Source organism: Nyctibius grandis, chromosome 36, assembly GCF_013368605.1.
Source record: "Nyctibius grandis isolate bNycGra1 chromosome 36, bNycGra1.pri, whole genome shotgun sequence".
Taxonomy (NCBI): Eukaryota; Metazoa; Chordata; class Aves; order Nyctibiiformes; family Nyctibiidae; genus Nyctibius; species Nyctibius grandis.
Genome location: NC_090693.1, coordinates 87,012 through 112,396, shown reverse-complemented (window position 1 = coordinate 112,396; position 25,385 = coordinate 87,012). Strand labels below are relative to the sequence as shown.

General features: G+C 62.5%; 2 protein-coding genes and 1 long non-coding RNA gene across 3 annotated transcripts in view; 2 read left to right on the top strand and 1 right to left on the bottom strand.

The window, feature by feature from the left end:
• The window catches only part of LOC137675626 (uncharacterized), a 139,872-nt gene that overhangs the window by 102,295 nt on the left and 12,192 nt on the right, over positions 1-25,385 (top strand). The gene's annotated exons all lie outside the window — the stretch shown is intronic.
• Positions 4,508-10,350, bottom strand: LOC137675629 (uncharacterized). Its single transcript, XR_011049968.1, has 3 exons — positions 10,192-10,350; positions 7,585-7,757; positions 4,508-5,118 (listed from the first exon to the last, which is right to left on the bottom strand). It is a non-coding gene; the product is annotated as an uncharacterized lncRNA (long non-coding RNA).
• On the top strand, positions 10,390-16,188 carry ZNF628 (zinc finger protein 628). The gene is made up of 2 exons (XM_068421816.1): positions 10,390-10,457; positions 11,115-16,188. Exon 2 carries the CDS (start codon positions 11,126-11,128, stop codon positions 15,947-15,949), a length of 4,824 nt encoding a protein of 1,607 aa, XP_068277917.1. The 5' UTR covers positions 10,390-10,457; positions 11,115-11,125; the 3' UTR covers positions 15,950-16,188.

Here is a 25,385-nt window from a genome sequence, read left to right as displayed (position 1 = left end):
TAGGGGGGAATTAAAAGCCCTGTTTTGCATTCGCCTGCTCCTCTGGTACAGAAGAGCCCCGCAGACCAGCACTGAGACTGAAGGGATGATCAAGACCAGCAATGGGAGGAGAGGCAGAGGCTGCAGAGGTCTGATGGTAACAGAACCTGTGGGGAGAAAGCAAACATCTCTTCATCCAGAACTAATTCAGGAGATAAACGAGCACAGTGTGCGCTGTGGCCAGTTCCCATTAGGTAGCAGAAAATACTCTTTTCCCCTGTGAGGATGGTTAAATATTGTAACAGAGATGAGAAAGGCATTTGGATCTCCATCCTCGGGGACCTTCACATCTTCACTGGTCAAGGCCATGAACAACATGGTCTAGTTGGTCTAACAGAGAGTAGAAGATCAGACCAGAGCTCTCCAGAGATCCCTTCCAATCTACATTGTTTTGTGATCATATGATTCAGGAAAGGAGATACGAAGAAAGTTTCTGCTAAGACCCTGTCACCATCAGGCACTGTCCCCTCGGTGCTGTAGCACCTTCTCAGTGGTCGTGGACGCTCAACGCCCACATCCATGCACCGTCTGGTGCTGTCTATGCCTCAAGGGTGGACCATTCAGAAAGCCAAGGCCATTCAAGGTGCCACCACTCTGACTGTTCCAAGCAGGGCGATCTGCAGAGCAGCTTATTCCTGGTGGGCCCTACCAAGGCTGGATGATTGCAGAATGGTCCCTTCTGCAAACCACATCCCACGGTCACCAGTTTCTCTCCTCAAAGAAGCCTGGGTGACCAGTTAAGACAGAAGTGCCTGTGGGATGTACCACCCATGCGGTACTCTACCCAAGGAGACTGCATTTGAGTCCAGGTGGCTCCCAAGCAAGTGCATCCAGTCCTGGATAATGCACTGGATGCAGACATCCTTCTTAGAAGGACATGGAGATACCTCTCTGTTCCCACTGGCCTTGAGGGGACCACAGAAGCCTTGAGGTTTGTCTGAAGTTAGGTGGGAAGAGAAGGGCAAGGTTGGATACTGGGACAAGTCTTTCCAACACCAACCACGACCCCCAGCTTCCCAGCTCAGCCATGAGGATATTCCCTATGCTGCAGCTTTTCCTCCTGGAAGGTTTTCATCATAATATTTCCTATGGCCAAGATCATTCCACTCCAACTTGTGCTAAGCACATACTTGGGAACCCCCATCCTGAGATGACATTGTTGGCTGTGGTGCTCAAGACGATTCCAGTGGGGTCTACAAACGTAGGACCCAGCTTGTGCTGAATGAAAGCCCAACTTCACTCTCCAGTGTGCACATCCCTGTTTCTCCTTCCTGAGCCGCTGGCAGGCGTGCACTCTCTGAGCTTGAGCAAGGAGATCACACACATCATTTAGGTTGGAAAAGACCCTTAAATCGAGTCCAACCGTTAACCTAACACTGCCAAGTCCACCACTAGACCATGTCCCTAAGTGCCACATCTACACGTCTTTTAAATCCCTCCAGGGATGGTGACTCCACCACTGTCCTGGGCAGCCTGTTCTAATGTTTGACAACCCTTTTGGTGAAGAAATTTTTCCTGATATCCAATATAAACACCCCTGGTGCAACTTGAGGCCGTTTCTTCTTGTCCTATCACTTGTTACCTGGGATGACACCCACCTCGCTACAACCTCCTTTCAGGTAGTTGTAGAGAGTGATAAGGTCTCCCCTGAGCCTCCTTTTCTCCAGACCAAACCACCCCAGTTCCCTCAGCTGCTTCTCATAAGACTTATTCTTAGACCCTAGGTCATCTAATCCAACGCCTCCTGCAATAAGCAGGGACATCTTCAACTAGATCAGGTTGCTCAGAGCCCTGTCCAACCTGACCTTGAGTTTTTCCAGGGTTGGGGCATGCCGAGACCCTTCTCTAAACTGGTGGTGGCCATGTTTCCTGAGCACACCACACCAACATCACCTCCATAGTCACAGATGTGTGTCCCCCATGGCCCTTTCAACGAGCCCCACCAACTCCTGTGCGAGGATCCTTTTTCCCCTTTGAGACAGATGTACTCCATCTGTCGCCAGCAGACCGGGTGCCATATAAACTTCCCCATGATCAAAGAACCCAAAATTCCGATGGTGGCACCAGTCTCTGAACCATGTGTTAAATCAGGTGTGTTTTCCACCCTCTTTCAGTGTTTTTCCCTACCACTGGAGGTATTGATGAAAACACCACCTGCGCACATGAACCTTCAATTAGTTGCCCCAGTGCCTTGAAGCCATTTTTGATTGCCTTTAGACTTCTCTCTACAACCTCATCATTACCAACCTGGATAACTAACAAAGGGTAATAATCAGAGGGCTGCACCAGAGCAGTGAGCTTCCTTTTAACATCTCTAACCTGAGCCCCAGGGAGGCAGCAGACTTCCCTGTGGGTGGGTCTGGTCGACAAATGGGCCCCTCTGTTCCCCTCAGAAGAGGGTCGCCTACTACAATTACCCTCCTTTTCTTCTTAGTTGAAGAAGTCATAAGATGTGGGGATCAGTGACAAGCCGTGGGCGACTCACTGGATGGATCCTTATCTCCATCTGTAACTGCCCAACGAGATGCAAACGGCTGTGGACCCCCCCCCGCCCCGGGGCACACACAATCACTGTTTGCTCGCCCTATGCCCTGTGGGCAGGGACTAGTCGCTGCCCTCCTGGAGGCTTCTTATCACCTGATCAACGGTGGGTGGTGCTGGCTCCGCCCGGGCTATCTCAGCAGCCTGCCCACCAACAGACAGCCCTCAGCAAAGGCAAAGGGCTTTTCCCGGCTTCAAAAAAGTCCCAAAAAGAGCTTTTCGTCGGCCCTTTTGCTGCAGATCCCTTCCCCAGTGCAGTCTTACCTGCCCTGAAGCTGGTCTCCATGGATATTTAAAGCTAGGCTTTAATTAACGTCTGCTAGAATAAGAAAACTGCTGAAGTAGAGAAAATTCAGACATGCTTGCTGGAAAAGGATAAAAGCAGTGGAATTTGTAAAACTCTTCCCTTCCTGACCACTGGCGTCTTACACTTGGGCCACAACAACCCCATGCAGCACTACAGGCTGGGGGAAGAGTGGTTAGAGAGCGGCCCGGCGGAAAGAGACCTGGGGGTGCTGATCGACAGCCAGCTAAACATGAGCCAGCAGTGTGCCCAGGTGGCCAAGAAGGCCAATGGCATCCTGGCCTCTATTAGGAATAGTGTAGCCAGCTGGTCTAGGGAAGTGATTGTCCCTCTGTACTTGGCACTGGTGAGGCCGCACCTTGAATCCTGTGTCCAGTTCTGGGCCCCGCACTTCAAGAAAGATGTTGAGGTGTTGGAGCGAGTGCAGAGGAGGGCGACCAAGCTGGTGAAGGGTCTGGAGGGTCTGACCTACAAGGAACGGCTGAGGGAGCTGGGGTTGTTTAGCCTGGAGAAGAGGAGGCTCAGAGGTGACCTTATTGCAGTCTACAACTACCTGAAGGGAGGTTGTAGCGGGGTGTGAGTCGGCCTCTTCTCCCAGGCAACCAGCGACAGGACAAGAAGACACAGCCTCAAGCTTTGCCAGGCGAGGGTCAGGTTGGCCATCAGGAAGCATTTCTTCTCAGCAAGGGTCATTAGACATTGGAAGGGGCTGCCCAGGGAGGTGGTGGAGTCACCATCTCTGGAGGTGTTTAACAAAAGACTGGACATGGCACTTATTGCCCTGGTCTAGTTGACATGGTGGTGTCAGGGCAATGGTTGGACTCGATCCCAGAGGTCTCTTCCAACCTGATTGATTCTGTGATTCTGTGCTGTTCTGTAGGGTTTGGTGCTACCCAGGCTCAGAGACCATGCCACCAGCAAAGTCACCCTCCACCTTTCCAGCCACACAGCCCAGCACTCCCAACACTGAATAATGCCATTAGAGAGAAAAAAAAATAATGACCTGAGCACACAACACCAGCATCTTCCCCATGGTGGCAGCTAATGGGTTCCCCCATCCTGGAGCTGAATTTGGAGAGGGTAGCGTCTGCCCCTGTGCACTGAACATCACCCAGCCAGATATGGTTGGACCCTGGTCTAAACTGAGCTGAGCCTGGAGCTGATATGGCCACCTCACAGCCCATCTGCAGGCACACCACCTTGGCATTGCTCAGGACTCAGCTGTTGTCACACACTGTCCCCCACTGCTGGTTATGAAGCACCTCGACCCTCCTGGAGCAGCAGCTGGAGCCATTCACCAGCTGGAGCTGAGCTGGTCCTGGAATTATGAAAGATGTGGAGGTCAAACACATACGTGTTTCTTGCCCGTGCGTTGGAAGATGGGCCCTCAAATGGTGGCCACTTGCAAGGTGATGTGGAGACTGTCACCGGCATAAACGTAAGCATCTGATCCCATTTTAGGTGCCCTCAGGCATCCGAGAAACCCACGAGGAGGGGGCAGTTGTGACCAGGGCTGAATGGGAGACCCACCCCCATCTGGAGTGGTGGCAGGAGGCCAGCACATCGCAAGTGGCACTAGATGCTGATGTCCTGGTAGTCCAACCAGACAAGATGGACCCAAGGTAGAGGGGAGGTTCAATGGACTTTACAGTACATCATGTCATGTTAGCACTGTGCACGTATGAAAAAGGAAAGGATGCTCATAGCGGAAGAGTCAAGGGACCAGTTAAGGGGTTATAGGGCAGAGCAAGGTGGTGGCTGGGGACAGACACTTGTTCTCCTGAGAGAAAGTCCTCATGGTGGCCAAGGGGAGCTGAAATTTCAGACAGCCTGAAATTGGTTTCTATACAGAGGTAAGAGGCTTAACGTGAGCAGGGTGGGTGAGATGTTTCTCCACTGAGTTATTTCTGAAGCCATGACCTGGACCAGCCTTACATGACACCCGCATCTTCAGCATGGTTGCAGCTATGGGCTCCCCAGGGCTTGAAGCTGCGTTCAGTGATGGCACTTTCTGTCCCTGTGCAGTTCACTTCGTCCAGCCAGATGGGACCATGTCCTTGCCCAAACGGAGCCCTGCCGGGTGCTGATATGGCCAGCCCACAGCCCAGCTGCCAGCAGACCACCGCTCAGGTCCCAGCTGTCGTCACACACCATCCCTCACTGCTGGTTGTGGTGGACCTCAACTTGCCCTGCACAGTCGCTGGAGCCATTCACCAGCCAGACCCGAGTCGGTTCTGAAAAGAGACAAGCACCAAAAACATCTGTTTGTCCCAGGAGGTGACAGGTCTGGATCTGCCCCGTCCTTCAGTCATCCCAGAACCTTGCAGCTGGAGGGTGAAGAGGTCACCCACACAAAATGAGAAGAGCAGACTCCTCTTAGGTGCTCACCATCTCCCCAAACTCATCATCCTTATCCCCCCTGTACTCGGCACTGGTGAGGCCGCACCTCGAATCCTGTGTTCAGTTTTGGGCCCCTCACTACAAGAAAGACATCGAGGTGCTGGAGCGAGTCCAGAGAAGGGCAACGAAGCTGGTGGAGCACAAGTCTGATGAGGAGCGTCTGAGGGACCTGGGGGTGTTTAGTCTGGAGAAAAGGAGGCTGAGGGGAGACCTTACTGCTCTCTACAGCTACCTGAAAGGAGGGTGTAGCGAGGAAGATGTAGGTCTCTTCTCCCAAGTAAGAAGTGATAGGACATGAGGAAACGGCCTCAAGTTGCACCAGGGGAGGTTTAGATTGGAGATCAGGAAAAATTTCTTCACCGAAAGGGTTGTCAAGCATTGGGACAGGGTGCCCAGGGCAGTGGTGGAGTCACCATCCCTGGAGGTATCTAAAAGATGTGTAGATGTTGTGCTTAGGGATATGGTTTAGTGGTGGGCTTGGCAGTTAGGTTAACGGTTGGACCTGATCTTAAAGGTCCTGGCAGGTGGCATCTGGATGGATGTCCCCTCTGAAGCTCCCTCTTCCCTTCCCCAGCAAACACCTGCCCATCAGGGGATTCTTCCTGCCTCCATTGGCAGGGCTGCAATGGAGACATCTACATCCAGGACCATTTCAAAGGTGGGCTCTTTTCTCTACTCCTCCCTCAAAAACAACAAAAAAAAGAAGACTATGATAGCCCTGGTGCCAGCCCTGATGGGGTAGGAGTCAAGAGTTACTTGTGCATTCAGTGCCAGCATCCTCTCCGTGGTTGCAGTTATGGGTTCCCCAGGACATGGTGTGGCATAGAGGAAGGGCAGCTTCCATCCCAGCTCAGGTTACTTCAACCAGCCAGATGGGCCCCAATCCCTGCCCAAAGGCAGCCGTGAATGGAGCTGACAATGCTTGGCCGCAGCCCACCTCCCTGCAGACCACTTCGGTGTCCATCAGGCTCCAGCTGTCGTCACACATGGTGCCACATTTGCCATCGTGGAGGACTTGAACTCTACCAGAGCAGAAACTTGAGCCATTCAAGGGTCATTAGCCATTGGAAGGGGCTGCCCAGGGAGGTGGTGGAGTCACCATCTCTGGAGGTGTTTAAGAAAAGACTGGACATGGCACTTAGTGCCCTGGTCTAGTTGACATGGTGGTGTCAGGGCAATGGTTGGACTTGATGATCCCAGAGGGCTCTTCCAACCTCATTGATTCTGTGATTCACCTCTACCACGAGGTTGAACCTGGAGCTGGTGCCCCTGCAAACACCACCATGGAGCAAACGGTCAGAGACTTTGCTGGGCATGCCATGGCTGGCAATGCTTAGGAGCAGGGTCTTCTGCCCAGCAAGCCTGGATGGCATCTGTTGAGGCTGTGCCCGTGAAGGGGCTCATCCCTGTGAAGTCAGGTGGCGGGTGGGCTGAGAAATGGCCGGGGAGCTGCAGCCTTGATGCCAGGAGATGTGGAGAGCTTTGGAAGGTGAGAACAGCATTTGGAAATTGCCAGAAGCAATGGTGTGAAGAGGCTAATCGTTCACAAAATTAGGTAGGGAGGGGTTAGCTGGGTGCCTACACTCACTGTACAATCAGAGGACACCCAGTCAACAACAAGGGGCAACCAGTCAACAAGAAGTGGCGACCAGTCAACAAGAAGGGACGACCAGTCAACAAGAATTGGCTACCAGTCAACAAGAAGGGATGACCAGTCAACAAGAAGGGGCAACCAGTCAACAAGAAGGGGCAACCAGTCAAGAAGGGACGACCAGTCAACAGCAAGGGGCAACGAGTCAACAAGAAGGGGCAACCAGTCAACAAGAAGGGATGACCAGTCAACAACAAGGGACGACCAGTCAACAACAAGGGACGACCAGTCAACAACAAGGGACGACCAGTCAAGAAGGGATGACCAGTCAACAGCAAGGGGCAATCAGTCAACAAGAAGGGACGACCAGTCAAGAAGGGATGGCTAGTCAAGAAGGGATGACCAGTCACCAGCAAGGGGCAACCAGTCAACAAGAAGGGGCAACCAGTCAAGAAGGGACGACCAGTCAACAGCAAGGGGCAACGAGTCAACAACAAGGGGCGACCAGTCAACAAGAAAGGATGACCACTTAACAGCAAGGGACAACCAGTCAGCAGCAAGGGACAACCAGTCAATAAGAAGTGGCTACCAGTCAAAAAAAAGGGACAAGCAATTAATAACAAGGGGCAAGACGATGTCCTGCCTGCTGTTTAACCCTTTGGTTGTCCACAGCAGCTGATGCAAGTCATGGTGGGTGCGTGTTCCTCACCCGAGCACACAACGCTGGTGTCTTCACTTGGAAAGGTTGGTCTCCGTCCCCGCGCAGCGTACGTTGCCGAGCCAGATGGGGTCTGCTCCTCACCCGTAGCCAGCCCTGCTGATGGCCGACAGCGCTGTCCCGCAGCCTAGCTGCCGGCAGACCGTGCGGGCTCCATCGAGGTCCTGGTGGTCACACACCACCCCAGATGCCGTTGTAGACACCTCCAGGCGGCCCGTGCAGGAGTCGGAGCCGTTCACCAGCCTTACATCAGCAGCCCCCCAACCTCTTACCCCCCCAGTTCCCACAAACCCTCTGAGCTCCCCAACCCTTCCCTGAGCCCCCCTGATCCCCATCAGCCCCCCAACCTCCTGCCCCCCCCACTTCCCCCAACCCCTCTAAGCCCGCCCAACACTTCCCTGTGCTCCCCAACACCCCATCAGCCCCCCAAATCCCCATCAGCCCCCCAATGTCCTGCCCCCCACTTCTCCCAACCCCTCTGAGCCGCCCCAACCCTTCCCTGAGCCCCCCAACCCCTGAAGCTCCCCAAATCCCCATCAGCCCCCCAGCCTCCTGCCCCCCCAGTTCCCCCAACCCCTCTGAGCCCCCCAGCCCTTCCCTGAGCCCCCCTAATCCCCATCAGCCCCCCAACCTCCTGCGCCCCCACTTCCCCCAACCCTTCCCTGAGCTCCCCAATCCCCCAACTCCCCATTAGCCCCCCAACCTTCTGTCCCCCACTTCTCCCAACCCTTCCCTGAGCCCCCCAACCCTCCAACTCCCCATCAGGCCCCCATCCTCCTGTCCCCACACTTGCCCCAACCCCTCTAAGCCCCCCAACTCTTCCCAGAGCCCCCCAACCCTCCGAGCCTCCCAAATCCCCATCAGCCCCCCAAATCCCCATTAGACCCCCAACCTCTTACCCCCCACTTCCCCCAACCCCTCTGAGCCCCCCAACCCTTCCCTGAGCCCCCCAATCCCTACCAGCCCCCCAACCTCCTGCCCCCACACTTGCCCCAACCCCTCTGAGCCCCCCCAACACTTCCCTGTGCTCCCCAACACCCCATCAGCCCCCCAAATCCCCATCAGCCCCCCAATGTCCTGCCCCCCCACTTCTCCCAACCCCTCTGAGCCGCCCCAACCCTTCCCTGAGCCCCCCAACCCCCGAAGCTCCCCAAATCCCCATCAGCCCCCCAGCCTCCTGCCCCCCCAGTTCCCCCAACCCCTCTGAGCCCCCCAACCCTTCCCTGAGCCCCCCAATCCCCACCAGCCCCCCAACCTCCTGCTCCCCCACTTCCCCCAAACCCTTTGAGCCCCCCAACACTTCCCTCAGCCCCCCAACCCTCTGAGCCCCCAAATCCCCATCAGCCCCACAACCTTCTGCCCCCCCAATTCCCCCAACCCCTCTCTGCACTCCCCAACCCCCCAAATCCCCATCAGCCTCCCAGCCTCCTGCCCCCCTACTTCCCCCAACCCTTCCCTGAGCCCCCCAGCCCCCCGAGTCCCCAAATCCCCATCAGACCCCCAACCTCCTGCCCCCCTAATTCTCTCAATCCCTCTGAGCCCCCCAACCCTTCCCTGCCCTCCCCAACCCCCATCAGCCCCCCAAATCCCCATCAGCCCCACAACCTCCTGCCCCCCCACTTCCCCCAACCCCTCTGAGCCCCCCAACCCTTCCCTGAGTCCCCCAAATCCCGATCAGCCCCCCAAATCCCCATCAGCCCCCCAGCCTCTTACCCCCCCAGTTCCCCCAACCCCTCTGTGCTCCCCAGCCCTTCCCTGAGCCCCCCAAATCCCGATCAGACCCTAACCTCCTGCGCCCCCACTTCCCCCAACCCTTCCCTGAGCCCCCCCAACCCCCTCGAGCCCCTCAAATCCCCATCGTCCCCCAACCCCCTGCCCCCCCGTTCCCCCAACCCCTCTGAGCCCCAACTCCCTCGAGCCCCCTAAATCCCTATCAGCCCCCCAACCTTCTGCCCCCCCACTTCCCCCAACCCCTCTGAGCCCCCTCAACCCTTCCCTGTGCTCCCCAAGCCCCCATCAGCCCCCCAAATCCCCATCAGCCCCCCAACCTCTTACCCACTTCCCCCAACCCCTCTAAGCCCCCCAACCCTTCCCTGAGCCCCCCAACCTCCTGCCCCCCCCACTTCCCCAACCCTTCCCTGCCCTCCCCAACCCCCCATCAGCCCCCCAAATCCCCATCAGCCCCACAACCTTCTGCCCCCCCACTTCCCCCAACCCCTCTGAGCCCCCCAACCCTTCCCTGAGCACCCTAAATCCCCATCAGCCCCCCAACCTCCTGCTCCCCCAATTCCCCCAACCCCTCTGAGCCCCCCAACACCCTCGAGCCCCCCAAAATCCCCATCAGCCCCCCAGCCTCCTGCCCCCCCGTTCACTCAACCCCTCTGAGCCCCCCAACCCTTCCCTGCACTCCCCAACCCCCCATCAGCCCCCCCAACCTTCTGCCCCCCCACTTCGCCCAACCCCTCTGAGCCCCCCAGCCCTTCCCTGAGCCCCCCAAATCCCCATCAGCCCCACAACCTCCTGCCTCCCCGTTCCCCCAACCCTTCCCTGAGCCCCCCCAACCCCTCTGAGCCCCCCAAATCCCCATCGCCCACCAACCTCTTGCCCCCCCCGCTCCAAGATGGCGGCGCCGCGTACTCCATTTCCCATGAGCCCCCGCGAGGGCCCGGCCCCGGTCCCTGGCTGCGCGCGCGCGGCTGGGGGGGAGGGGGAGGGGGAGGGGGAAGGGGCGTGGCTCCAGGCGCGGCGCGGCCCAGTCGTTGCGCGGCGGCGGCGGCGGGGGCGGGCGGGCGTGCGGTGGCCGGAGCGGGCCCTGCCCTGCCCTGCCCCGCCGCGGCGGCGCCTCCCCGCGCCCTGCCCGGCAGGTGAGCGGGCACCGGGAGGGGGGGGCGGCGGCGGCGGCGGCGGCGGTGGCGGGGCCGGGGCGGTGGTGGCGGCGGCGGCGCCTGCGCGGAGAGGGCGGGGCCTGTGAGGGGCTTGAGGGGAGGCGGGGCCTGGGGGCGCGGCGGGGGCGTGGCCTGAAGGGGCCTGAGGGGTAGTAGGAGGCGTGGCCTGAAGGGAAAAGTGGGCGGGACCGGGGGCGTGGCTTGAGGGGGAACGTGAACCAGGGGCGGGGCCTGAGGGAGCTTGGGGGGTAGTAGGGGGCGTGACCTGAAGGGGAACGTGGGCCGGTGGGGGCGTGGCCTGAGGGGGCGTGAGGGCCAATGGGGGCGGGGCCTGGTGGGGATCATGGCCCGGTGGGGGCGTGGCATCCTGCAGCGTGGCCACGCCCACCGCAGACCAGGCCACGCCCCTGCAATGCCAATGCACCAGGGCTGGCTCCTCCCCAGCCATCTAGGCCACGCCCCCACGCGGAGGCCACGCCCCCCGCAGAGGCCACGCCCCCCGCAGAGGCCACGCCCCCTCCCTCCCCTGCCCTGACCCGGTCCACATGGCCGGGCCAGGTCTCCTCTGATGGTGGTGGGGGGGGTGTGTGTGTGTCACCCCCTGCCCACCCGCCCTCTCTGTGTGTCCCCCCCCAGGGGCTGTCACCATGGCGGGAGCGTCCCCAGCAGCCGGCCCAGCCGTGTCCCGTGGGGCCGGGGGTCCCGGCGCGGCCGAGCAGCCCTACGCGTGCCGGGAATGCGGCAAGGCCTTCAGGTGGTCGTCCCGCCTGGCCCACCACCAGCGCAGCCACACCGGCGAGAGGCCCTACAAGTGTCCCGAATGTCCCAAAGCCTTCAAGGGCTCCTCCGCTCTCCTCTACCACCAACGAGGCCACACGGGCGAGCGACCCTACGCTTGTCCCCAGTGTGGCAAGGCCTTCAAGCGTTCCTCCCTCCTCCAGACCCACCAGCGCGTTCACACGGGCCTACGGGCCTTCGAGTGCGCCCAGTGTGGTCTCACCTTCAAGTGGGCGTCCCACTACCAGTATCACCTCCGGCAACACACCGGCGAACGACCATACCGCTGTCCCGCTTGTCCCAAAGCCTTCAAGAACTCTTCCAGCCTCCGCCGTCACCGTCACACCCACACGGGCGAGCGGCCCCACGCCTGCCCCGTCTGCGGCAAAGCCTTCGCCCAAGCCACCAACCTCCGCCAACACCAACGGGTCCACACCGGTGAGCGACCCTACGCCTGCTCTCAGTGCGGCAAGACCTTCACCCACTCCTCCAACCTCCTCCTCCACCGCCGCACCCACGCCGCCACCCCCCGGCCCCACGAGTGCCCGACCTGCGCCAAGGCTTTCGTCTCTGACGCTTGCCTGCAGAAACATCTCCAGAGCCACGCCGGCCACACCACCGTGCCACCGCTCCTCCCGGCGCCCGCCGTGGCACCGGAGACGCTCTGGAGGTGCTCCATCTGCCCGCTGAGCTTCACCAGTGAGGAGGAGCTGCTGGGCCACCAAGGCAGCCACTCGGTGGCAACGGTGACCACCTCGGTCACCACTCACCGCTGCTCTACCTGCGGCAAGACCTTTAAGAACAGCTCGGGGTTGGCCCGGCACCGGCACGGCCACGCTGCCGAGCGGCCCTACAAGTGCACCGTCTGCCCCAAGACCTTCACCCAGTTGGCCGGGCTGTTGGGTCACCAACGTAGCCACCCTGCCGCCGTCCCACCGCGTCACCCTCCCGAGGTTCCTCACCCCCCAGCTGCACCCCAGCCGGCCCCGGAGCGCCCGTACCAATGCACCGAGTGCGGCAAAGCCTTCAAGGGTTCCTCGGGGTTGCGTTACCACATGAGGGACCACACGGGCGAGCGACCCTACGCCTGCCGCGAGTGCGGCAAGGCCTTCAAGCGTTCCTCCCTCCTCCAGATCCACCAGCGGGTTCACACGGGCCTACGGGCCTTCGAGTGTGCCCAGTGTGGTCTCACCTTCAAGTGGGCGTCCCACTACCAATATCACCTCCGGCAACACACCGGTGAACGACCCTACCGCTGTCCCGACTGTCCCAAAGCCTTCAAGAACACCTCTTGCCTCCGCCGCCATCGCCAGCTCCACACCGGCGAGCGGCCCCACGCCTGCCCCGTCTGCGGCAAAGCCTTCGCCCAAACCTCCAACCTCCGCCAACACCAACGGGTCCACACCGGCGAGCGACCCTACGCCTGCCCTCAGTGCGGCAAGACCTTCACCCACTCCTCCAACCTCCAGCTCCACCGCCGCACCCACTCCGCCGCCCGCCCCTACCGCTGCCCGCTCTGCCCCAAGGCCTTCGTCATGGCCTCCTACCTCCAGCGTCACCTCCGCACCCACACCCCGGGTCCTCGCGGGACCCCCCAACGTCTCCCTCTGCCTCCCCCTGAACCCCAGACCTTCTTGCTGGTGCAGACCCCCCAGGGCCTTCAGCTCATCCCCAGCCCCCCGGCACCTCAGCGGAAGGTCCTTCTGCTGCCCAGCCCACCCGCTGAGTCCCCTGCCTTCACCCTCCTGCCCGCCGAGGGTCCCCCGCCCCGGGTGGGGAAGGGTCCCCAAGCGTCGGGACCGCCCGTTGCTGGGCAGAGCATCCTCTTGGTACCCAGCACGGGGCAGGCGCTGCCCGGTGTCCAGCTCCAGGCGGTGGCGGGGGCCCCGGCGGGGGCCAACGTCATTGTCCTGAGGGGCGGCGTCAGCGGCGTCCTCCCCCCGCGGGGGCCACAGCCCCCCGAGGTCACCGGCGTCCAGCTGCAGGCAGCCGAGGTGACCAACGTTCAGCTCCAAGCCCTGCCGCAACCCTTGGAGGTCACCAATATCCAGCTCCAAGCTGCCGAGGTGACAAATGTCCAGCTCCAAGCCACAGAGGTGACAAGTGTCCAGCTCCAAGCCCTGCCACAGCCCTTGGATGTCACCAACATCCAGCTCCAAGCTGCCGAGGTGACGAATCTCCAGCTTCAAGCCCTGCCACCACCCTCCAAGGTGACCAACATCCAGCTCCAGGCCAGTGAGGTGACCAACATCCAGCTCCAAGCCCTGCCACAGCCCTTGGACGTCACCAACATCCAGCTCCAAGCTGCCGAGGTGACAAATGTCCAGCTCCAAGCCCTGCCGCAGCCCTTGGATGTCACCAACATCCAGCTCCAAGCCAGTGAGGTGACAAATGTCCAGCTCCAAGCCCTGCCACAGCCCTCCAAGGTGGCCAACATCCAGCTCCATGCTCTGCCACAACCCTCGGAGGTCACCAACATCCAACTGCAGGCCGCAGAGGTGACAAATGTCCAGCTCCAAGCCCTGCCACAACCCTTGGATGTCACTAACATCCAGCTCCGAGCACTGCCACAACCCTCTGAGGTCACCAACATCCAGTTGCAGGCCACCGAGGTGACAAATGTCCAGCTCCAAGCTCTGCCACAACCCTCCAAGGTGACCAACATCCAGCTCCAAGCCCTACCACAACCCTTGGATGTCACCAACATCCAGCTGCAGGCCACTGAGGTGACAAATGTTCAGCTCCAAACCCTGCCACAACCCTCAGATGTTACCAACATCCAGCTGCAGGCCACAGAGGTAACAAATGTTGAGCTCCAAGCCCTGCCACAACCCTCTGAGATCACCAACATCCAGGTCCAAGCCCTGACGCAGCCCTCAGAGGTTCCCAGTGTCCATCTCCAGGCCACAGAAGTGACAGATGTCCCTCTCCAGGCCACGGAGGTGCCTAGTGTCCATCTCCAGACCATGGAGGTACACGATGTCCAGCTGCAGAAAACAGAGGTGACAAATGTCCATCTCCAAACCACCAAGGTACCCGATATCCATCTCCAAGCAACAGAGGTGTCCAATATCCATCTCCGAACCACGGAGGTCCCCAGTGTCCATCTCCAAACCGCAGAGGTCCCCAGTGTCCATCTTGAGGCCACAGAGGTGCCCGACGTTCACCTCCAGGCCACAGAGGTGCCCAATGTCCAGCTCCAGGCCATGGAGGTGCCCAACATCCAGCTGCAGACCACAGAGGCGCCCAGTGTCCAACTTGAAACCACTGAGGTGCCCAGTGTCCATCTTGAAACCACTGAGGTGCCCAACATCCATCTCCAAACCACGAAGGTGACCAATGTTAACCTGGAGGCCACTGAGGTGACCAACGTCCATCACCAAACTATGGAGGTTCCCAGTGTCCATCTCCAGGATGCAGAGGTGCCCAGCATCCATCTCCAGACCGCAGAGGTGCCCAATGTGTGTCACCAAACCACTGAGGTGCCCGGTGTCCATCTCCAAGTCACGGAGGTGCCCAGCGTCCATCTCCACACTACAGAGGTGACCAATGTCCATCTCCAAGAAACCGAGGTGTCCAGTGTCCATCACCAAATGGTGGAGGTGCCTAACATCCATCTCAAGATCACGGAGGTACCCAACATCCAACTGAAGACAATGGAGGTGACAAATGTTCATCTCCAGGCCACTGAAGTGCCCAACACCTGTCACCAAATGATGGAGGTGCCCAGTGTCCAACTCAAGACCGCAGAGGTCCTTAACATGCATCTCAAAACCATGGAGGTGTCCAATGTCCAACTCAAGACCATGGAGGAGGTGCCCAACATCCATCTCAAGACCATGGAGGTGCCCGACATCCAACTCAAGACCATGGAGGTCCCCAACATCCAGCTCAAGCCTGCGGAGGTGGCCAATGTCCAACTCAAGACTGTGGAGGTGCCCAGTGTCCAACTCAAGCCCATGGAGGTGCCCAGCATCCAACTCAAGACCACAGAGGAGGTGCCGAACATCCAACTCAAGCCCATGGAGGTGCCCAGCGTCCAACTCAAGACCACAGAGGAGGTGCCCAGCGTCCAACTCAAGACCACAGAGGAGGTGCTGAACATCCAACTCAAGACCACGGAGGTGCCCAACGTCCATCTCAAGACCATGGAAGTGCCCAATGTCCAACTCAAGACCATGGAGGCACCCAACATCCAGCTCAAGACTATGGAGGTGCCCAATGTCCATGTCAAGACCATGGAGGCACCCAACGTCCATCTCAAGACCATGGAGGCGCCCAGCGTCCAACTCAAGCCCACAGAGGTGACAAATGTCCATCTCCAGGCCGCGGAGGTGCCCAACGTCCAGCCGCAGCCCCCCGAGGTGCTCGTGGCGGGGGGGTCCCCATCCCTCTCCCCATCCCCACGGCTGGCAGTGGTGGGGGCGGCCGGGGGGCTGCCCCCCGTGCTGCTCCTCCGGGGGGCTGGGGGGGAACCTGCCCGCCTCTGCCTGCAGGCGCTGGCCCAGCTGCCCCCCCCCGGCCCCGCCAGGATCCTCCTTGTCCGGGGTGAGCCGGTACCGGGGGGCAGCGGTGGGGGGCAGCCCCCCACCTCGGCCCGGGGGGCGGCGGGGGCTGGCAGTGGTGGCGGGGGGACGGGGACAGGACCCCCCGCCCCAGAGCTGCCCAGTGTCCCGCTGGTTCACACCTTCTGAAGGGGGGGGGGATGGACCCCTTGGGACCCCCCCCCAGGACTCCGTGGGACCCCCAAGATGCCCCAGGACCCCCCCAGGATGCCCCATGGCCCCCCCCAGCCACCTCGGTGGAGCTGGACCTGGGGGGGGGGGTCCTGGGGGGGGGAAATTGGGGGGGTCGGACCCCCTGGACACTGGGGTCTGCGGTGGGCGTGGTCAATAAACGGTGCCGCCCCCCCGGGCCCCCCCCCCTCCTCCTACCTTGCGGCTCTTCCTTCCCGACAGGGGGCGGGGGCGCACGGGGGGGGCGGGGCCGGTTGCTAGGGGGCGGGGCCGGTGCCCCGGCGGCAGTGACGAGGGGGCGTGGCCACAGGCGGTGCCTGCGCGGTGCTGCGCGGCCTGGGCGGGTCCATTGGGGGGGGGTGGGAGGGCCGGGAGGGACCATGAGGGAGCACTGCGGGGGGGTGTGGCGCGGGTAGGAGGGTTACTGGGAAGCCGGGGAGTTTAATTGGGAGCACTGGGGAGGTGGGGAAGGGGGGCAGTGGGAGGTGGGGGGGGGGGGCAGAGGGCTCTGGGGGGCATTTGGGGGCAATGGGGACCTGTAGCCTGTGACCCCCCCCAGTAAAGCCCAACTGCCTGCCAGTATGGCCCCAGTATCTCCCCCACCCCCAGTATGGCCCCACTGACCCCCTGTATGGCCCCAGTATCGCCCCCAGTATGGCCCCGCTGACCCCCAGTATGCCCCCAGTATCTTCCCCACCCCCAGTATGGCCCCACTGACCCCCTGTATGGCCCCAGTATCAGCCCCAGTATCACCCCCAGTGTGGCCCTGCTGACTCCCAGTATGGCCCCAGTATCTCCCCCACCCCCAGTATGGCCCCACTGACCCCCTGTATGGCCCCAGTATTGGCCCCAGTATCGCTCCCAGTGTGGCCCCGCTGACTCCCAGTATGGCGCCAGTATCTCCCCCACCCCCAGTATGGCCCCGCTGACTCCCAGTATGACCCCGGTCTCCCTCCCTCCCAGTATGGCCCCGCTGACCCCCTGTATGGCTCCAGTATCCCCCGCAGTGTGGCCCCAGTATCTCCCCCAGTTTGGCCTCACTGACACCCAGTATGACCCCAGTCTTCTCCCCAGTGTGGCCCCACTGACTCATAGTATGGCCCCAATATCCTCCCCACCCCCAGTATGGCCCCAGTATCCCCCCCAGTATGGCCCCACTGACTCCCAGTATGACCTCGCTGTTCCCCCAGTTTGGCCTTACTGTGCAATGGGGGTGTGCACACACGTGTACTTGTGCGCGTGTGTACACGTGTGTACACGTGTGTGCATGTGTGTGTGCATATGTGTGCACATGCGTGTGCACACACGTCCATGAGTGTGTACATGTGTGTATATATGTGCAATGCATGCATGTGCACTTGTGTGTGTGTATGTCTGCACACGTGTGCCTGTGTGTGTGCATACGTGCATGTATGTGTGCTTATGTACACGTGTGCAGCTGTGCGTGTGTGCACACACGTGTGCATGCATGTGCAAGTGTACCTGTGTGCACGCATGACTGTGTGCACGTGTCTCTGTGCATGGCTGCGTGCACACACGTGTTCCAGTCCACGTGTGTGTGCAAGTGAGCGTGCACACACGTGTGCCCATCTCCTTGCACGGCTGAACATGTGCCCTCTGCCCGTGTGCCGCTGCCGCGGGAGGCCCCGTCCCCACGCGTGTCGGGGCGGTGGGAGGCCACGTGCACACGCGTGTTGGGAGAGTGGGAGGCCATGTGCACACGTGTGTCAGGGCGGTGCGAGGCCCTGTGCACACACGTGTCAGGGCGGCGTGAGGCCACGTGCACACGCGTGTCAGGGCGGCAGGAGCCCCTGTGCCCACACGTGTCTCTGGGAGGCCACAACCCCACACGTGTCGGGGCAGCAGGAGGCCCCGTCCCCACGCGTGTCTGTGGGAGGCCCTGTCCCCACACATGTCGGGGCGGCGCGAGGCCCCGTGCACACGCATGTTGTGGCAGCAGGAGGCCCCGTGCCCACGTGTGTCGGTGGGAGGCCACGTCCCCACGTGTGTTGGGGCAGCGTGAGGCCCCGTGCACACACCTGTCGGAGCGGTGGGAGGCCCCGTGCGCACGCGTGTTGGGGTGGTGGGAGGCCACGTGCACACGCGCGTCAGGGTGGCGCGAGACCCCGTGCACACGCATGTCGGTGGGAGGCCACGTTCCCACATGTGTCAGGGCGGTGTGAGACCCTGTGCACATGCGTGTCGGGTCGTTGGGAGGCCACGTGCACACGCGGGGTGGTGGGAGGCCACGTGCACACGCATGTCGGGGCGGCGCGAGGCCCCGTGCACACGCGTGTCGGGGCGGTGGGAGGCCCCGTGCCCACGCGTGTCTGTGGGAGGCCACAACCCCATACATGTCAGGGAGACAGGAGGCCCCGTCCCCACGCGTGTCGGGGCGGTGGGAGGCCACGTCCGCACGTGTGTCGGGGCGGCGCGAGGCCCCGTGCACACGCGTGTCGGGGTGGTGGGAGGCCCCATGCACACGTGTGTCGGGGCAGCAGTAGCCCCTGTGCCCACACGTGTCTCTGGGAGGCCACAACCCCACACGTGTTGGGGCAGCAGGAGGCCCCGTCCCCACACGTGTCTGTGGGAGGCCCTGTCCCCACACATGTCGGCGAGGCCCCGTGCACACGCGTGTCATGGCAGCAGGAGGCCCCGTGCCCACGTGTGTTGGTGGGAGGCCACGTCCCCACGTGTGTTGGGGCAGCGCGAGGCCCCGTGCACACACCTGTCAGGGCGGTGGGAGGCCCCGTGCGCACACGTGTTGGGGTGGTGGGAGGCCACGTGCACACGCGTGTCAGGGTGGCGCGAGGCCCCGTGCACACGCATGTCGGTGGGAGGCCACGTTCCCACGTGTGTCAGGGCAGTGTGAGGCCCCGTGCACATGCGTGTCGGGTCGTTGGGAGGCCACGTGCACACGCGGGGTGGTGGGAGGCCACGTGCACACGCATGTCGGGGCGGCGCGAGGCCCCGTGCACACGCGTGTCGGGGCGGTGGGAGGCCCCATGCACACGCGTGTCGGGGCAGCAGGAGGCCCCGTGCCCACGCGTGTCTGTGGGAGGCCACAACCCCACACGTGTCGGGGCAGCAGGAGGCCCCGTCCCCACGCGTGTCTGTGGGAGGCCCTGTCCCCACACATGTCGGGGCGGCGCGAGGCCCCGTGCACACGCGTGTCGTGGCAGCAGGAGGCCCCGTGCCCACGTGTGTCGGTGGGAGGCCACGTCCCCACGTGTGTTGGGGCAGCGCGAGGTCCCGTGCACACACCTGTCAGGGCGGTGGGAGGCCCCGTGCGCACACGTGTTGGGGTGGTGGGAGGCCACGTGCACACGCGCGTCAGGGTGGCGCGAGGCCCCGTGCACACGCATGTCGGTGGGAGGCCACGTTCCCACGTGTGTCAGGGCGGTGTGAGACCCCGTGCACATGCGTGTCGGGTCGTTGGGAGGACACGTGCACACGCGGGGCGGTGGGAGGCCATGTGCACACGCATGTCGGAGCGGCGCGAGGCCCCGTGCACACGCATGTTGGTGGGAGGCCACGTTCCCACGTGTGTCAGGGCGGTGTGAGACCCTGTGCACATGCGTGTCGGGGCGGTGGGAGGCCATGTGCACATGTGTGTCGGGTCGTTGGGAGGCCATGTGCACACGCGTGTCGGGGCGGTGGGAGGCCCCATGCACACGCGTGTCGGGGCAGCAGGAGGCCCCGTGCCCACGCGTGTCTGTGGGAGGCCACAACCCCACACGTGTCCGGGCGGTGAGAGGCCACAACCCCACACGTGTCGGGGCAGCAGGAGGCCCCGTCCCCACGCGTGTCGGGGCGGCGCGAGGCCACGTGCCCACGCGTGGGCGCCGCACGTGTGTCCCCTGGGCGCCACGTGTCTCCGGCGTTAACCCCCACCCGCCCTGGCCCGGGTTACCCCACCCCCCCAAAAAGGGCACCCCTTCCCCCCCCCCCCCCCCCCCTCCGGGCCCCCCCAGCCCCCTCCCAGCCCCCCCGGACGGACGGACGGACTGAGTCATCCTTGGCCGGGTCCCGGCCCTCCCGCCCCGCCGGCCCCGTCGGCACCGCCATGGCCCTGGCCCTACTGCTCCTGGGTGAGCCCGGCTGCGCCGCACTGCACGGGCACTGCACGGGCACTGCATGGGCACTGGCACGGGCACTGGCACTGCACGGGGTCAGTGTGTGTGTGGCACGGGTGTGGGGAGGGTGCTGGGAGGGGGGGTTGGATATGGCACTGGGCACTGCACGGGCACTGCACTGCACAGAGACTGCCCTGGCACTGCCCTGGCACTGCACTGTATGTGGTTGGTGTGTGCATGGCACAGGTGTGGTGTGGGTACTGGGAGGGGCGTTCAGTATGGCACTGGGCACTGCACGGGCACTGGCACTGTATTGGGACTGCATGGGCACTGCACTGGCACTGCATGGGCACTGGCACTGTGCTGGCACTGTGCTGGCACTGCACAGGCACTGGCACTGCATGGGGATGGTGTGCGTGTGGCACGGGTGTGGTGTGGGTGCTGGGAGGGGGGTTGTATACAGCACTGGGACTGCACGGGCACGGGCACTGGCACAGGCACTGCACTGCATGGGCACTGGTGCTGTGCTGGCACTGCACGGGCACTGCATGGGGTCGGTGTGCGTGTGGCATGGGTGTGGTGAGGGTGCTGGGAGGGGGGTTGAATATGGCACTGGGCACTGCATGGGCACTGGCACTGCACTGCATGGGCACTGGTACTGCACTGGGACTGCATGGGCACTGGCACTGCACGGGGTCGGTGTGCGTGTGGCATGGGTGTGGTGAGGGTGCTGGGAGGGGGGTTGAATATGGCACTGGGCACTGCACGGGCACTGGCACTGCACTGCATGGGTACTGGTACTGCACTGGGACTGCATGGGCACTGCACTGGCACGGGCACTGTGCAGGGTTGGTGTGTCTCTGGCGCGGGTATGGTGTGGGTACTGGGAGGGGCGTTGAGTATGGCACTGGGCACTGCATGGGCACTGCATGGGCACTGCACTGCACAGAGACTGCCCTGGCACTGCACTGGCACAGGCACTGTATGTGGTTGGTGTGTGCATGGCACAGGTATGGTGTGGATGCTGGGAGGGGAGGTTGGATATGGCACTGGGCACTGCACAGGCTCGGTATGCGTGTGGCACGGGTATGGTGTGGGTGCTGGGAGAGGGATGAGTACAGCAGTGGGCACTGCATGAGCACTGCACTGGCACTGCACTGGCACAGGCACTATGTGGGCACTGGCACGGGCACTGCATGGCGTCGGGGTGTGTGTGGCACGGGTGTGGTGTGGGTGCTGGGAGCAGGGGTTGTGTATGGCAGTGGGCACTGCACGGGCACTGCACGGGGATGGTGTGTGTATGACACGGGTATGGTGTGGGTGCTGGGAGGGGGTTTGAATAAAGCACTGGCACTGGATGGGCACTGCACGGGCACTGGCACTGCACAGGCATGGCAGAGGCACTGCACAGGGGGGTCTGGGCACTGCCCTGGGCGCTACACTGGGCACTGGAAGGGAAGGGCACTGCTGCAGGGGGCACTGGGCAGGGCACTGCACGGGGCACTGGGCACAGCACTGGGCACTGCATGGGGCTGTGGGACACTGCGGGAAAGGGGGCAGGCGCTGGGCATGGGCACCATGGACTACTGAGAACTGGGCATGGGCTACTGGGAACTGGGAAGTGGGCACTGGGCACTGGGAGTTGCACTGGGTGCTGTGGGCCATGCTGGGCACTGGGCAGGGCATGGGGCACTGGGAACTGGGCACTGGGCACTGGGAAGGGCACTGGGAATTGCACTGGCTGCTGTGGGCCATGCTGGGCACTGGACAGGGCATGGGGCACTGGGAACTGGGCACTGGGCACTGGGAAGGTCACTGGGAATTGCACTGAGCGCTGTGGGCCATGCTGGGAACTGGGCACGGGGAAGGGCACTGGGAATTGCACTGGGCACTGGGAAGGTCGCTGGGGATTGCACTGGGCACTGTTGGCCATGCTGGGCACTGGGCACGGGGAAGGGCACTGGGAATTGCACTGGGTGCTGTGGGCTGTGCTGGGCACTGGGCAGGGCATGGGGCACTGGGAACTGGGCACTGGGCACTGGGAAGGTCACTGGGATCTCGGCACTGGGCACTGTGGGCCATGCTGGGCACTGGACAGGGCATGGGGCACTGGGAACTGGGCACTGGGCACGGGGAAGGGCACTGGGAATTGCACTGGGCGCTGTGGGCTGCACTGGGCACTGGGTACTGGACACTGGGCGTGAGGCACTGTGGGCTGTGCTGGCAACTGGGCACTGGGCTGTGCTGGATACTGGGAAGGCTGTGAGGCACTGGGCAGGGTACTGGTTGTTCTGGGCTGTCTTGGGCACTGGTCACTGGGAGGGGAACTGGGTAGAGTGGGTTGTGATGGGCACTGGGAAGAGCACTGGGCAGTTGGCATGGGGGGCACTGGGAATGGCACTGGGTGCTGGTCACAGGGCACTGGTCACTGGGAAGGTCACTGGGAAGGGCTCTGGGAAGGGCACTGGTCACTGGACATGGGGCACTGGACACTGGGAATTGGGAAGGGCACCGGGCACGGGGCACTAGGAAGGGCACTGGGGACTGGGAAGGGCACTGGGCAGGGAGCACTGGACACTGGTCATAGGGCACCAGGCACTGGGAAGGGCACTGGGAACCAGGAACTGGGAAGGGCACTGAGCACTGGTTGATGATAGTCATGGGTCACTGGGAAGGGCACTGGTCACGGGGCACTTGTCACTCATCAGAGGGCACTGGGAAGAGCACTGGGCACTGGTCAGTGATCACAGGGCACTGGGCCATTGGGCACTGGGCACTGGGCACAGGGCACTGGGAAGTCAGTGGTAACTGGTTGCTGGTCACGGGGCACTGGGCACTGGACATGGGGCACTGGCCACTGGGCACTGGGAAGGGCACTGGGAACTGGGAAGGGCACTGGGCAGGGGGCACTGGACACTGGTACTAGTTGCTGGGCACTGGGCTTGGGGAGGGGCACTGGGAAGGACACTGGTGACTGAATATGGGGCACTGGTCATGAGGAACTGGGAAGGGCACTGGGCAGGGGGCACTGGGCACCGGGAACTGGGAAGGGTACTGGGCACTGGTCAATGATGGTCAGGAGGCACTGGGAAGGGCACTGGGCACTGGAGCCTGGGAACTGGGAAGGGCACTGGGCATGGGGCAGAGGTCACGGGAACTGGGAAGGGCACTGGGCACTAGTACTGGTTGCTGGGCACTGGGCTTGGAGAAGGGCACTGGGAAGGGCACTGGCCACTGGATATGGGGCATGGGTCATGAGGAACTGGGAAGGGCACTGGGCAGGGGGCACTGGGCACCGGGAACTGGGAAGGATACTGGGCACTGGTCAATGATGGTCATGAGGAACTGGGAAGGGCACTGGTCATGGAGCACTGGGCACTGGTCATGGAGCACTGGGCACTGGTCCCTGGTCCCCGCCCCCCGGTGCCCGGGGGTGCCAGGAGGGGGTTGGGCCACCGGGGTGCCTGGGTGTCCCAACTCATTCTCTCCGCTTGGTCTCCAGTGGGGCTACTGGGACCCCACCGCGCAGGTACTGGGGGGGGGGAGGGGAGGTGGGGCAGCAGGGGGGGAGGGGCCTGGCCCAGTGCCTCCCAGTGAGTCCCAGTCAGGGGGAGATCCCAAGGGGTCCCAATGTGTGCACAGAATCCCAGTAGGTCCCAACAGTTCCCAGTGTGTGCAGGGCTCCCAGTAGGTCCCAGCAGATCCCAGTGTGTGCAGAGGTCCCCAGCATGTCCCAGTGGGTGCAGGGCTCCCAGCAGGACCCAGCATGTCCCAGTCTGTGCAGAGGTCCCCAGTGGGTCCCAATGGGTGCAGGGCTCCCGGTAAGTCCCAGCAGGTGCCAGTGGGTGCAGGGCTCCCAGTGGGTCCCAGCAGGTCCTAGTATGTGCAGAGGTTCCCAGCAGGTCCCAGTGTGTCCCAGCAGGTCCCAGTGGGTGCAGAGGTCCCCAGTGGGTCCCAGTGTGTGCAGGGCTCCCAGTAGGTCCCAGAGGGTCCCAGTGGGTGCTGAGGTCCCAGTAGGTCCCAGCAGGTCCCAGTGTGTGCAGGGCTCCCAGTGGGTCCCAGCAGGTCCCAGTGTGTGCAGGGCTCCCAGCAGGTCCCAGCAGGTCCCAGTGTGTGCAGGGCTCCCAGCGGGTCCCAGCGTGTGCAGGGCTCCCAGTAGGTCCCAGCAGGTCCCAGTGTGTGCAGAGGTCCCCAGCATGTCCCAGTGGGTGCAGGGCTCCCAGCAGGACCCAGCATGTCCCAGTCTGTGCAGAGGTCCCCAGTGGGTCCCAATGTGTGCAGGGCTCCCAGTAGGTCCCAGAGGGTCCCAGTGGGTGCTGAGGTCCCAGTAGGTCCCAGCAGGTCCCAGTGGATGCAGGGCTCCCAGTGGGTCCCAGCAGGTCCCAGTGGGTGCAGGGCTCCCAGTGGGTCCCAGCAGGTCCCAGTGTGTGCAGGGCTCCCAGTAGGTCCCAGCAGGTCCCAGTGGATGCAGGGCTCCCAGTGGGTCCCAGCAGGTCCCAGTGGGTGCAGGGCTCCCAGTAGGTCCCAGAGGGTCCCAGTGGGTGCTGAGGTCCCAGTAGGTCCCAGCAGGTCCCAGTGTGTGCAGGGCTCCCAGTGGGTCCCAGCAGGTCCCAGTGGGTGCAGAGGATCCCAGAAGGTCCCAGCAGGTCCCAGTGTGTGCAGGGCTCCCAGTAGGTCCCAGAGGGTCCCAGTGGGTGCTGAGGTCCCAGTAGGTCCCAGCAGGTCCCAGTGTGTGCAGGGCTCCCAGTGGGTCCCAGCAGGTCCCAGTGGGTGCAGGGCTCCCAGCAGGTCCCAGCAGGTCCCAGTGTGTGCAGGGCTCCCAGTGGGTCCCAGCGTGTGCAGGGCTCCCAGTAGGTCCCAGCAGGTCCCAGTGTGTGCAGAGGTCCCCAGCATGTCCCAGTGGGTGCAGGGCTCCCAGCAGGACCCAGCATGTCCCAGTCTGTGCAGAGGTCCCCAGTGGGTCCCAATGTGTGCAGGGCTCCCAGTAGGTCCCAGAGGGTCCCTGTGGGTGCTGAGGTCCCAGTAGGTCCCAGCAGGTCCCAGTGTGTGCAGGGCTCCCAGTGGGTCCCAGCAGGTCCCAGTGTGTGCAGGGCTCCCAGTAGGTCCCAGCAGGTCCCAGTGGGTGCAGAGGTCCCCAGCATGTCCCAGTGGGTGCAGGGCTCCCAGCAGGACCCAGCATGTCCCAGTCTGTGCAGAGGTCCCCAGTGGGTCCCAACGTGTGCAGGGCTCCCAGTAGGTCCCAGAGGGTCCCAGTGGGTGCTGAGGTCCCAGTAGGTCCCAGCAGGTCCCAGTGGATGCAGGGCTCCCAGTGGGTCCCA

Excerpts from the sequence above, each read along its gene's own strand:
- ZNF628 (XM_068421816.1), top strand. The coding sequence starts at position 11,126 with ATGGCGGGAGCGTCCCCAGCAGCCGGCCCAGCCGTGTCCCGTGGGGCC.